The sequence below is a fragment of the Ananas comosus genome, linkage group 11 (assembly GCF_001540865.1).
Source record: "Ananas comosus cultivar F153 linkage group 11, ASM154086v1, whole genome shotgun sequence".
In the NCBI taxonomy this organism is placed as follows: Eukaryota; Viridiplantae; Streptophyta; class Magnoliopsida; order Poales; family Bromeliaceae; genus Ananas; species Ananas comosus.
Window position 1 is genome coordinate 6,958,461 of NC_033631.1, and position 14,162 is coordinate 6,972,622.

Here is a 14,162-nt window from a genome sequence, read left to right on the forward strand (position 1 = left end):
ACTTCCTTACACTCCTATTCTCCTCTGTGGTTTTACTCTCTACCTTACAACTCTTCATCTCTCTCTAGAGACCCACTTGTAGTTGGCTAGTAAGAGAAAAGGAGAACCCAGTTGCCAAAATTAATCTGTTAGAGGACTGAGAAGGCAGCGGTGGTGGCGCGGCTCCCATGGAGGATGGAATCATCGTTGAGTGCGAGAGCTGTGGCCGTTCGTTCTTTTCCCCCTTCTACACGATGGGAATCTGCAGAATGTAAGGCGGAGAGGCGGAGGGGTTGTTAGCAGAGAGAGGTGAGGAGGGCGTGCGTTGGCGCGAAGCCTAGGAGGGAGGAGAGGTGGCAGGCTAGGAAGGGAATATGGAAAGGAGGACCGCGGCAAGGCTAACAGGCAGACGTGAGAGAGAGGGAGAGGGAGGCGAGCAGGCGAAAGAAGGAAAAAAAAAAGAAATATTGAGAGAGAGGAGATGGAGGGGCAGATAGGATGGAGGGAAGGGGAATCGATAGAAAGCAGCAGTTCATCACAGTTAAGAAGAGAGAGAAATTTGATCCCATTAAAAAAATTATTCTGTAAATTTATAAAGAAGGTGGGTCCCATTTTCTCCTTGAAATAAGGAGAGAGCTTGAATTCCATGGAAATTCATAATAGTTTATAGAAGAGAGCTTGAATTCCATAAAAATTCATAATAGTTTATAGATATTTAATTAATTAATTAATTATATTTAATAGATAGTTAATAGATTTTGGTTTCTACTTACTGGTCCCATTCAGAGCGGATCGGGGCCAACCCGGCTCCGTTTGCATCCAGTACCCTTTTCATCTCGTTTCTCCTTCTATTTGCACGGGACGGAAGCGCGACTCGCAGCGAAAAGGACTCTAATAAAGCCCTAGACTAGACTAGAAGAAGAACAGCATCGGAAATGGCGAGGCTGGGCGCCCTCTTCTTGGCCGTGATCGCCGTCCTCCCTCTCATCTGCAGCTGCTTCTCTGCCGACAGCCCCACCGACCGCCGCGTCCTCGTTCTCGTCGACGACCTCGCCCTCCGATCCTCGCACTCCCTCTTCTTCAATTCCCTCCAGTCCCGCGGCTTCGATCTCGACTTCAAACTTGCCGACGATCCCAAGCTCTCCCTCCAGAGATATGGACAGTACCTGTACGACGCCCTTATCCTCTTCGCTCCTTCCACTCAACGTAAGATGCCATTCATTTAGTTCTTTATTTTTCATTTTCGTTCCTTTAAGGGCGCGTTTGGTTCACGCTATAATAGATTACTACGAATAAAAGGATGTCCAAGGATTTGATTCCCACTCATCCTATTACTAGGAATGTAGCATTTCGATGTTTGGTTCGCGTAGTCATGTTATCTGAGATTACCAGTAAGATAGATTAATCTGTTTGTTTCATTAGTTAATTTAAGTAATTTTAGTAGTAATATAAACAAAAATTGCATTATACTCAATATACTAAACAAAAATAACATGCTAATATACCTTTTTCTATACATACAAATTGATTACTAGTACGAACAAACCAAACTGCTGATATGAAGTAGTACAAATTGGCAAGTTAACAACAATAGCAAAAAATTAAATAAAAATTAACAAATCTAATACTTTTAAACAAAAAATAACATTTGAAAATTAACAAGCCTACAAATACTTCAAGTTAATAGCAAAACTCTATATAAAATTAAAACTAACCAGTTCAAACAAATTCGACACATTTATTGCAAATTAACTACAAAATTTGCATCACAATATTCAAACAAGCTCAAAAATTATAATATTGAAACAGTAATAGCTTCATCATTAACAAAGACAATTGTTAAAAAATAAAAATTTTTAAGTATCATCAAATATCCATAACAAGTCCAAACAAGAAAGCAACATCTAGCGTAGAAAGTAAATAACAAATAAGTTCAACACTTCATAGACATTGAGAATATAAACAAAATACCAAAGTTTGATATCCTCTAGTCATTGCAACAACTTTATCTATGTGTAGTTAGAATATACTCAATATATTCCTTTCTAAACTCCGTCGGAATTCCGTAAAATCCATTCAGTTTGGTTATATCAGATGTTAAGATATCGTAAGCAACCATACGATCCTTATTGACAAGCCCCTCAACCTTCAAAAGCTCTTCAAACAACTTTTCCTTTCGAATTGCATCAGTTGCCATAAATTGGAAACAACCGGTTAACTTAGAGATACTTTCGCTAGCAGTTCCAAACACGCTGTCAATGGAGTGTAATGTCGCATTAAAAGATTCATTGATCGAGTCATCGGTAGCTTAGGATCTTCTTTTTCTTGTTTTTCTCGATTGACCAGCACTTGTATTGGTTGGTCCTAAACCGCTGCTTTCATCTGCGATTGCCATCTCCACATTAGGATTTTGAGCAGATGCTCTTTGATTGGTTTCTTCGCCTTCAATATTTGCGACGGCATCTGCAGGAGATTCTGCTACAATACCGGTTGTTCGATCCTTTCCAAACACTATCGATAACTCCTCGAAATAGGGAAAAGACTTGCCTCTCAACCCGCCAGCATTCGGATGACTCTACAGCAATATTCAAGATGTTAGACTTTAACTTGAAAAAAGAGGATGTATTTATTTTAACATCTTAAAGCTATTGAAGTATAAGAATAAAACCAAAAGAAAAGAAAAAAAAAAATTACATACCTTAACCTAGTTATCATAAACATTCTTATCACATTCAAGTATTCAACACATTTGTTCTTATCGCTCCAGCCGAAACCACTTGCGCTCGGTCCAAGCATCTCAAAAATTGCATTGTATTGTCTCTTCCATAACTTAAATCGAGATTCAATATAAGGCACTCCTTTGAGCTCACAATTTGGAATCTTCTCATGCATCCATCTTTCCAATTGCTGTAGATAACCATTTCTAAATGTTCCATTGTCAGCCCTCCGTTGTCCCGAATTAGCAAGATCTAGTAGGCACTCAATTAGTTTTTCGTCCTCGTGCTTTGTCCACTGGTGCTTAATTCCTTTATTTTTTGATTTTGATGTTTGTTGTGACGACACTTCCTCCATCCTAATAAAGATTTGATCATATAGATATATAAGAAAAGATAAGGCAAAATAGATAAATCAAAATTAAATAGGAAGTATCTAAAGAGTAAGATTTAATTATAGTATCAAAGTAAAAAGGAGTATAAGTAAATAGATAAACAAAAAGTACATGAAGATGACAAGTACATCAAAAAGAGTGCCTCGTATTTATTCTAACATCTAATACTAAAGGGTACATTTAACTCCTCCATTCATTCCATATTTGTAATGCTAATTCATCTCGCTGGGTATTCCAAGTATCAGAAGTTTCAATATATGTTATGTTGTCTCCTTGTATTCCATTGGTTGGGTCAATTTCACCAAGCTCATTCTCATATGGATCAATTGGCATCTCCCTACGAATATGATTGTGAAGAAGAACACATGCTGATATAATTCTACATGCAACCTTTAGGTAGCGTTTGGTTCGGGAACAGGGGGGAATAAGCCCTTGTTCCCCCTTTTGTTCCCAAACACCGCATTTGGTTCCCGGGAACAGTAGTTCCCGGATTTCTGGAATAAGCTGGTATAAGGCTTATACCACTGCTGTTCCACTCTTTTACCGGAACAAGCTTGTTCTCGAATGAGAACAAGCTTAATTAAAGTCTAAATTTAATTTTAATGACAGTAAATCATTAATTAATCTAATAATAAATATATTTAAATTATTATTTATTGCTTAAATAATAAAATAATTAATTAATTTATTATTTATAATAATTAGATAATCGATATTATTATTAATTTATTATTTATAATTAATTATTATTAATTTTTAATAATAATTATTATTAATAATTTTATTAATAATTATTCATTATTATATCTAATAGATTAATAATTCTTATTATTAATAATCATTAATTAATATTTAATTATTTAATTATTATTAATTAATATTTATTATTAATAATAATTATTAATTAATATTTAATAATAATAATAATAATTAATATTTATTATTTTATTATTATAGCTAATCGGNCTCATTTGAGCTCACAATTTGGAATCTTCTCATGCATCCATCTTTCCAATTGCTGTAGATAACCATTTCTAAATGTTCCATTGTCAGCCCTCCATTGTCCCGAATTAGCAAGATCTAGTAGGCACTCAATTAGTTTTTCGTCCTCGTGCTTTGTCCACTGGTGCTTAATTCCTTTATTTTTTGATTTTGATGTTTGTTGTGACGACACTTCCTCCATCCTAATAAGGATTTGTTTATATAGATATATAACAAAAGATAAGGCAAAATAGATAAATCAAAATTAAATAGGAAGTATCTAAAAGAGTAAGATTTAATTATAGTATCAAAGTAAAAAGGAGTATAAGTAAATAGATAAACAAAAAGTACATGAAGATGACAAGTACATCAAAAAGAGTGCCTCGTATTTATTCTAACATCTTTATTCTAACATCTAATACTAAAGGGTACATTTAACCCCTCCATTCATTCCACATTTGTAATGCTAATTTATCTCGCCGGGTATTCTAAGTATCAGAAGTTTCAATATATGTTATGTTGTCTCCTTGTATTCCATTGGTTGGGTCAATTTCACCAAGCTCATTCTCGTATGGATCAATTGGCATCTCCTTACGAATATGATTGTGAAGAAGAACACATGCTGATATAATTCTACATGCAACCTTTAGGTAGCGTTTGGTTCGGGAACAGGGGGAATAAGCCCTTGTTCCCCCTTTTGTTCCCAAACACCGCATTTGGTTCCCGGGAGCAGTAGTTCCGGGATTTCTGGAATAAGCTGGTATGAGGCTTATACCAGGAACTGCTGTTCCACCCTTTTACTAGAACAAGTGAGAACAAGCTTAATTAAAGTCTAAATTTAATTTTAATGACAGTAAATCATTAATTAATCTAATAATAAATATATTTAAATTATTATTTATTGCTTAAATAATAAAATAATTAATTAATTTATTATTTATAATAATTAGATAATCGATATTATTATTAATTTATTATTTATAATTAATTATTATTAATTTTTAATAATAATTATTATTAATAATTAGCTAATCGATATTATTATTTTATTATTTATAATTAATAATAATAATAATAATTTATTTAGAATTAATTATTAATAATTATTAATAATAATTATTCTTAATAATTAGATAATCGATATTATTATTAATTTATTATTTATAATTTAATATTATTAATTTTTAATAATAATTATTACTTATTAATAATTATTAATAATTATTACTAATAATTAGATAAGCAATAATTAATTATTAATAATTAATAATAATTATTATTATTTATAATTAATTATTAATAATTTATTTATTATTTATTTTAAGTAATGTATTGATGTTAATTAATTAGATAATATGATTTTAATTTCAAATTATAACTCTTATTCCTCTTGTTCCAATCTAACCATCCAAACATTATTACTTTATTCCTAGGAACAATCTAATTTTCATCCAAACGCAAAATTGGTCTAATTCCTGCTTATACCTGAACTTGTACCTATCCCTGGAATAAGCAGTTCTTACTTATATCCGAACCAAACGCAGCCTTAAAGGGTAATAAGACTTTCCTCTAAGTATTGCCCATCGTCTTTTTAGTAATCCAAAACATCTCTCAATGACATTTCGAGTGGACGAATGTTTGTAATTGTAGAATTCTTGTGGAGTTTGCGTCTCCTTATTTTGCCTCCGCTCACTCAGATGATACCGTTGACCTCTATAAGGCGTGAGAAACCTTTCACCATTTGGATAACCAGCATCACAAAGATAATAATAACTTACATTGCATTAAATAAATTAAATGATTGTAGATATAAATAATTCTATGAACACCCTATTAGACACTTACCTTGGGAACCGTTAGCCCATTTGATCTTGAGATAGCATCTCTAAGCACCCTAGAGTCTAAGGCTGAACCCTCCCAACTAGGCAAGATATAGATAAATTGCATATCTTGTGAGCACACTCCTAACACATTCGTCGTAAGATCTTTGTTTCTATTTCGATATCTAGCCCTATCAANTCGATATTATTATTAATTAATAATTATTAATAATTATTACTGATAATTAGATAATCTATATTATTATTTTATTATTTATAATTAATTATTAATAATTAATAATATAATTTATTTATTATTTATTTTAAGTAATATTTTGATGTTAATTAATTAGATAATATGATTTTAATTTCAAATTATAACTCTTATTTCTCTTGTTCCAATCTAACCATCCAAACACTATTACCTTATTCCTAGGAACAATCTAATTTTCATCCAAACGTAAAATTGGTCTAATTCCTGCTTATACCTGAACTTGTACCTATCTCTGGAATAAGCAGTTCTTACTTATACTCGAACCAAACGCAACCTTAAAGGATAATAAGACTTTCCTCTAAGTATTGCCCATCGTCTTTTTAGTAATCCAAAACATCTCTCAATGACATTTCGTGTGGACGAATGTTTGTAATTGTAGAATTCTTGTGGAGTTTGCGTCTTCTTATTTTGCCTCCGCTCACTCAGATGATACCGTTGACCTCTATAAGGCGTGAGAAACCTTTCGCCATTTGAATAACCAGCATCACAAAGATAATAATAACTTACATTGCATTAAATAAATTAAATGATTGTAGATATAAATAATTCTATGAACACCCTATTAGACACTTGCCTTGGGAACCGTTAGCCCATTTGGTCTTGAGATAGCATCTCTAAGCACCCTAGAGTCTAAGGCTGAACCCTCCCAACTAGGCAAGATATAGATAAATTGCATATCTTGTGAGCACACTCCTAACACATTCGTCGTAAGATCTTTGTTTTTATTTCGATATCTAGCCCTATCAACTATAGGGACATGAACAAGGATATGAGTTCTATCTAGTGCACCAAGACAATTCTGCATATTAAAATTGTGTGTTGTTATTTGCGTATTAAAACTAGCCATATAATTTTCAATTGATTTATGAAAAAAAAGAGTTAATACCTTAAACCACTTCTGCCTTTCATCAGTTGAGTTCTCAGAAATTGGTTCAGACTTTCTTAGTAAAATTCCATGGCATCGCAAGATAGCAATTAAAACAATACTAAAATGTCTACTTATTGTTTCCCCCGATCTGACAAATTGCCTTTTAATTACCCTATTCTTCACATCATGTGCAATAATATGTAGAAAGAAAGAAACCATTTCCTCTATTGCTATATTTCGGGTCCCGCTTAATCTCCTAGTGGTCGATAGAAGGTCACAAAGTGCATGAAATGCCCTTCGATCCATACGATTGTTCTCATAACATGCCAGATCATTGTCATAGATTATTCTCCTAATATTTATATGTCTTATGAAGTGCCTTTGTAATGTTTGTCTTCCTCCCCAACGGTGTCTCATGTGTTGTCTAACATAAAAGAGTACCACCACTAATTTTAAAAGTAGCAATAATCTAATCATCTCCATGTATATCATTATAATGCTCACGACCACGGGCATGAATTCATTTGAAGTTAGATCCATCTTCAACACAACTAAAATAAAGCAAATAGAAAAAAAAAAATTCAGTCAAACTAAATTAAAAAGCAATTAAATAGTACTTTTTAACTCAACTTTCTTTTGTTACTATCAGAGAATTAACTTATTCATCTGTTCAAATTAACTAAAGTAAATACTTTTCTAGCATATTCAAAAGCATGATGTCAATTACCTAGGAATATCAAATATGCTCAAAGGATACTGAATCTTATAGATAAAAGATCAATTAGCTACCTATGTGTATGAAAGCTTCTACAACTTGACCACTCAACCTAGACAAACTACTTATATAAAAGTACTCCTCTTTCTCTCTCTCTTTATATATATATATATATATATATATATACATAGCCATGTATTGAAGTATGTATAAATGTATTTTTTTATGTAGTATTATTTCCATAGACATAAGTTAGCCATAAGAAAAACTTTTTCAATTCAATTGGCTTAATGCCATAATTTTATTGGGACCAGAATATAGGATAATCCACTGATTAACTATCTTAATATAGCGACTGGGTCCATGCATAGTCGTTACTAAAATATTTAATCAACTTTCACATTTGTACATTGCATACGATTGCTTCACATGTTTGGCTAAGTTCATTTCTGGAAAATGAACGAAAGAGATACCTTGCTATCTTTCTCTTAAAAACAAAAAAATCTAGTTTGATATTTATACTAAAGTAAGTATGCCATCTTAGAGAAAGGAATAAAATGATTATTTTATGATTAAAAAAATTAGATGTTTGATGACTGAAATACAACTTATGTGAAAGTTCAAGAACTAATTTAGTAAAAAGTACAAGAAACTACTCACAAATCCCGAAAATACGGGATCTGCGTACGTATACATTTACGTAATTATATATATATATTTGCAAATGGTATCTTAGATAGCCTTTCGAAAATCAGGAAGAGGTTTGGACAATAAATATTATAGTGACAAAATATTTTGAGAAATGGAAATGTTCAATCTAAGAAACTAAATAGACAGCAAAATCTATATCATAAAACATATCATTGACATTTACTACTGTGACCCTCTGATTTTACCTCATGTTATTCCCAATTAGTGATTGCGAGCAAACAGAAGGAAGGAAATTACAGTAAACTAAACAATTAATACATGCATTTTCAGAATTACAGTATAAATCTAAACTAATTAACCAATAAACCTATCCAAATCAAAACTAATAGAATATAAACTCATTTAAACAATAAATCCCTTCAAAATCAAAGCAAATAATGCACTAAACCAACTTAAACAACATTTTATAGCATCAATACAAACTAGAAAAATTTTGCTCATGGCATAACAATAAATCCATAAAAAAATAAAAAAAAAAGAATTGAGATCTGAAATGGGAAAAGCAAATGGAGAAGAAATTACCTCACGAACCTTGTTCTGGAGCAAGGAAACCTCAGAAATGGCGAGCAATGCCCCTGCGATTGGTGGAGGTGATCATGGCATGGTGCCCTAGGTCGAGATAAGAGGTCGGGGAGAGTCTTGCATGGTGTGAGAGGAGATCAGGGACGGGTTGGTGACAGGTTGGTGGGAGGGAGGAAATAATAGGTCAGGTTAAAAAAATTTAACATTACCCCAATAATTACTGTGAGATACCTACCCTCTCCCAAGGGAATAGGATTAGCACCTTTGGATTAATCTCATTACCAAGTGAATTTAAGATTACCGAATAGATTACTTAATGTATTTAGCCAAACACCGTCATATTTTCTCATTCCGATTGGATTACTGGGTATCTTAAAAACATAATGCGAACCAAATGCGTAACCAGATCTCTGCTCGCTAGATCTGTAGGATCTGCTACGGTGTTGTAAGGTTGATATGTATATATATATATTTTGGGAGCTCTTTGTAGGTTTGGGTGGCTCGCTGGACCAAAATGCGGTTTTGGAGTTCGTGGATTCTGGGCGTGATTTGATTCTGGCAGCAGACTCATCTGCCTCTGATGTTATCCGAGGCATTGCCACGGAATGTGGTGTAGATTTCGATGAGGCAAGAGGAGTTTTTTCCTCTTCTCCTTTTTTGATTTGGCTGTTGATTTGTTCTCTTCTTAGTAGTGTTTTTTATTTATTAACATTTTAATGTTTTCTTGGTTGGACCAAGGATCTGGAAGCGCTGGTTATTGACCACACCAGCTACGCAGTCTCGGAGACCGAAGGGGATCACACTCTCATTGCCAGTGATGCCCTCATCCACTCAGATGTGATTTTGGGGGACAAAAAGATTGAAGTAAGTTGATTTTACTATTTCGTCTGATTTTCAATCTCTATGAAATCAAAAGCTTGTTATTGCCATGTATGGTAATATGGATATATCAAGCGAGTCATTAATGCTTCGTTTGAATGGAGAGGCTAGCAGAGAAAAGAAGAGAAACTAAAGGAGAGAAAATGAAGAAAAGTAAGTAATTTTCTCTCATGTTATTTGGATGAAGGGAAGGAAAGAAGAGAAAATAACTCTCTCCCTTTCTCTCCACTTTGGAGAGAAAAGAGATTCACTGTTGTGGAAGGTCATTTGCTCTTCATTTCTCTTCTTTTCTCGCCTCGTATTTCAATCCAAATGAGAGTGATTTTTTCTACTGACTTTTCGCTCTTTTTTTTCTTTTTTTTTTAAACTTCTTTTCTCTCCATCCAAATGGAACGTACCAGCAAATTATAGCATCCTGAGGCCAAATTTGGGACTGCGGTGTCTAAAAGCACCGGCTTTTATGTGTTGGAAGCCCCAGAAAAAGGCGAAAATGCTTTCAATCTTGCCTTCTTTAATGCTACAAAATGATGGTGGGACCACTACTGGAGAAGCATGTAACTGCTTGCTTCTCTAGCCAGCCTTTGTGTCACACAACCCTATATTGGTTGAACCAACCATCGTCTCGTCCTCACCTTGGGACTTTTGTCCCGCACGAAACCACCTTAATCTAGCTCATGTAACCATAGACAAACCCTGCTTTGTCTCCAACGTCCTCTTCGATGGAACATAGATGAGATTATATTACTAGTGCAATTCCTCTCATGCGATTATTATTATTGCCAATACAATTATATTTTTGTGTTGCTTTTTAATTCTCCACAGCTAATGGCAAAATATTGCATAATGTGCAATCCTTAGTTGGAAAATGCATATATATGTCATCTAATTGTTACGGAATAAAAAAGGGTATGATTACTGTTGTATGTTACCCTAATTAGTACTACAAATTTCATATGCGAAATATGTGTTCACGTCTCTTAAGAATCTTGGATTCTTATTGAAGAAAATTTTTGAATCTAGTGTGCTGTTGACATCTGATTCTCTATTGTTAAATCATGTTTTGTGACCATACATTATCGTTTAGAAACTAGACTAGCGATTGTATACTTCTTTTCTCTTTAAGACAACACATTTTCAAAGAGTTCTCCTACAATTTGTGTTATGTATGTTGTTTCATTTCACTCCTTTAGGCGTGCCTTTTGTGCTGCTTTTTCTCTCTTTCTGATAGAAATATACTGTGAACAGGCTCCTATACTATCTTTGGAGAATTATTATGTATTTTGTTTCATTCCTTGCCTTTAAGCATGCCTTTTAAGCCGCATTTTTCCTCTTTCTTATTGAAAATATACTGTTAACAGGCTCCTATACTATTCCGAGGAACTGGGCATTCTGTTAATCCTGCTAATAGTTTGGTAAGTTCCAAGCCGCATTTTTCCTCTTTATGCACTTCATGTTATTTGGTAATTTATTTGCTTGTTCTTAATGACCATTTGCGTTTTTCCTTCTTTATTCTCTAAATCAGGTTCTGAAAGTTTTGTCTGCCTCACCTTCAGCATATTCAGCAAATCCAAAGACTAAGTTGTCAAGTCCTCCATCTCTCACTGGATCGGCAATATCTCTGGTTTCAATCATGCAGGTAACTCATTGTTTTGTTTACTTCTGGACACCTAAAGGTTCTCTCACGCAATGCTGTTTCCATTCTTCGTGCACTTGCTTTTAGTCTCAATGTTTTGGGATCATCTATTTGAATTTTGTTCCTTCATCCAGTCCAAAATGTTTACATGATATTCTAACCAGTCCAAGTACTGATAAATTAGAAAATTTGCTTTAGTTAATTGACTTTAGGGTTGTGGTAAATAGCTGGTTGTCTTACCTCTATAATATGACGAGTGTGATCCCACTATATACTATACATCTCTCTTGTTTAATTTTCATAATAGTTGTTTACTTCCCTTGGTCCTTTGCTTTGAACCATTACAGGTTAAAGCTTAGCATTACTTTCAATTTTCAGGGATACTTTGTATGATTTTATTTCCAGTTTCCAAGGCATCATGTTCTAATATTCATTACTGCAAGTTGGATGGCCATAGATTTTATGTTGAACTTAACCTTTTAATCTACTTACGTAAGAATGCTTTCCTTTGGGTAGATCAGGTATAGTCCTTTGGGTAGATTTGGTGTAATTTGTCTTTCATAAAATGTTAACTATAAATTTGGGACCTAAAATTCACAATAAGGGCATGTTTGGTTCAAAATGGGAATCGAAAGCGGAAGAGGAATTGAAATGGACCAGTATCGAAAACGGAATGATAAAAACTCTAATTTGTTTGGTTCGTAAGGGGAATTTGAATTGGAATCATGTTCAATTAAAAGTCAAAAAATTTTTTTAGTTAAAATTTAAATTTACTATTGAAATTCGTAATCAAAATTTGAATCCAAATTTGAACTCATAATTTGAACTTAAAATTTGAATTTACAACTCAAATTCAAGTTCAAAGTTAAAATTTAAATTTATAACTTAATTCAAATATCAAACTTAATAATTTTGGGTGTGGAAAAAGGGGAATGGACTTAAAAAAAAAGAAATTTAATTTTGAATCCATTATTTAAATTCAAATATAAAATTCTAATCTAAAATTAAATATAGATTTATATTTGAATTAGAATAATTGTTAGTGCAAAAAAAAGTTCTCTTCTCAATCCCTTCCGGAATCAAAGTTGAATCCCACCTCAATGGGGGGGAATCATTTTTGGAGGATTTGATTTCCGCCAGAATGGGAATTGGAATGTCCATCCCTCAAAACAAACACCAGCAATTGGATTGGACCATTCCGATTCACATTCCAAGCATTAAATCCTTCAAACTGGACGTGCCCTAGAAGTTACTAATCAAGCAATTTTTCTCCAATTCCTCTATCTTGAACTAGTTAGAGAAGTTGAGCTGTTTATTTACGGTACAAATTAGTTTTGATGCTGTCAGTAGTTGATGCAACTCGTTCTATTTGCTATCTATCAAGCTGCAAGCATGTATATTGATATGAGGCATATGTATATTGATATGAGGCATATATATATGCATTAAAATTTGGATTTTGGATAACGCATACCTTTGGAAAGTTAGGGTTGTCTGTTAGTGAATATACATTTGGCATGTACTGTATATGTACGAAATGATAGGAGTGGATGGATGGGTTTATTTATTGTGTATATGCTTTTACAAGTAAATGAGTAAAACATATAATGATGTTTCACAGCATTGATAATGATTTTTTACATTAACTGTAATGCAAGATATTGACTATAATATAAAGAAAGAACAACATAAGAGATTGTGATCTACAAATAATAGCTGTAATAGTTGAATGAAATTAAAAACTTTGTCCTGTTTTTCAAGTCTACAGATCATGATAATAGCAAAATCAATACCTATCAGAATATCGAATTTCCTGCCTTAGCCAGAGCTCTTGATGTATATTTGTAGAATCCTTCTATATACCTTGGCCTTTGTGTACACCGGTTGCTGTAACACAAAAAGTATTTGAGCCAAATCTGTCCTTTAGCATTTATCTTTAATAGTTTGGATAATTGAAAGAAGTATCAAGCACATACATTGAAATTTGTCAAGTAAATTATTGTTCCATTCTTATTACATACAATCTGTTTTATCTTTAATAGTTGGATAATTAAAAGAAGTATCAGGCACATACAATTGAATTATTCAAGTAAATTATTCAATAAATAACCTTCTAGAACAGGCCAAACTGCGTGAATTTGTATAGAATTTTTTTTGACTATTTCGATAACGTTTGACAACTCTGATTTTCATTTGCAGAAGCTTAACCTATAGTTTCACAAGGTTATTTGTTTTCAATTGTTCATTTTATGGCTCTTTGACGGACTTAATAGTGAATTTCAAAAATCACGAAATTCGATTTCTGGATATTTCAAATACTCTTAATTAAGTTCAACGGTGCTGATTATCAATTTGGAGTTTGGATCATCGAAATTATTTGATAGGAAGAGGCCTCTGTCCTCTTAAGAGGATAGTAACTCCTCTCTCTTTCTTTCTCTCTCTCTCTCTCGCTATATATATATATATATATATATATATATATATATATATATATATATTATAATTAAATCGTCCAACTAGTAACTTTCGTTAGCACAGAGCCCTTAGTGCTAACAAGTTGTTTTCGTTGATGAGACATCCGAATTGATGATCGACTCCATTAGACATGATCTACACTATTGGGTATAGAAACCAAATATCATGTTTTTGACATTATTTGACTGTAGAATGA

General features: G+C 33.0%; 1 protein-coding gene across 2 annotated transcripts in view; it reads left to right on the top strand.

Moving 5' to 3' along the window:
- Nucleotides 834-14,162, top strand: part of LOC109717397 (dolichyl-diphosphooligosaccharide--protein glycosyltransferase 48 kDa subunit) — a 41,143-nt gene continuing 27,814 nt past the window's right edge. For both annotated transcript variants that reach the window (XR_002218178.1, XM_020243167.1), the window contains exons 1-5: nucleotides 834-1,185; nucleotides 9,470-9,606; nucleotides 9,718-9,843; nucleotides 11,217-11,270; nucleotides 11,381-11,494. Coding sequence is in view for 1 of the 2 variants with exons in the window: in XM_020243167.1 (XP_020098756.1) it covers nucleotides 915-1,185; nucleotides 9,470-9,606; nucleotides 9,718-9,843; nucleotides 11,217-11,270; nucleotides 11,381-11,494 (702 nt within the window). In the remaining variant the exon portion in view is untranslated. The remainder of the gene's footprint in view (nucleotides 1,186-9,469; nucleotides 9,607-9,717; nucleotides 9,844-11,216; nucleotides 11,271-11,380; nucleotides 11,495-14,162) is intronic.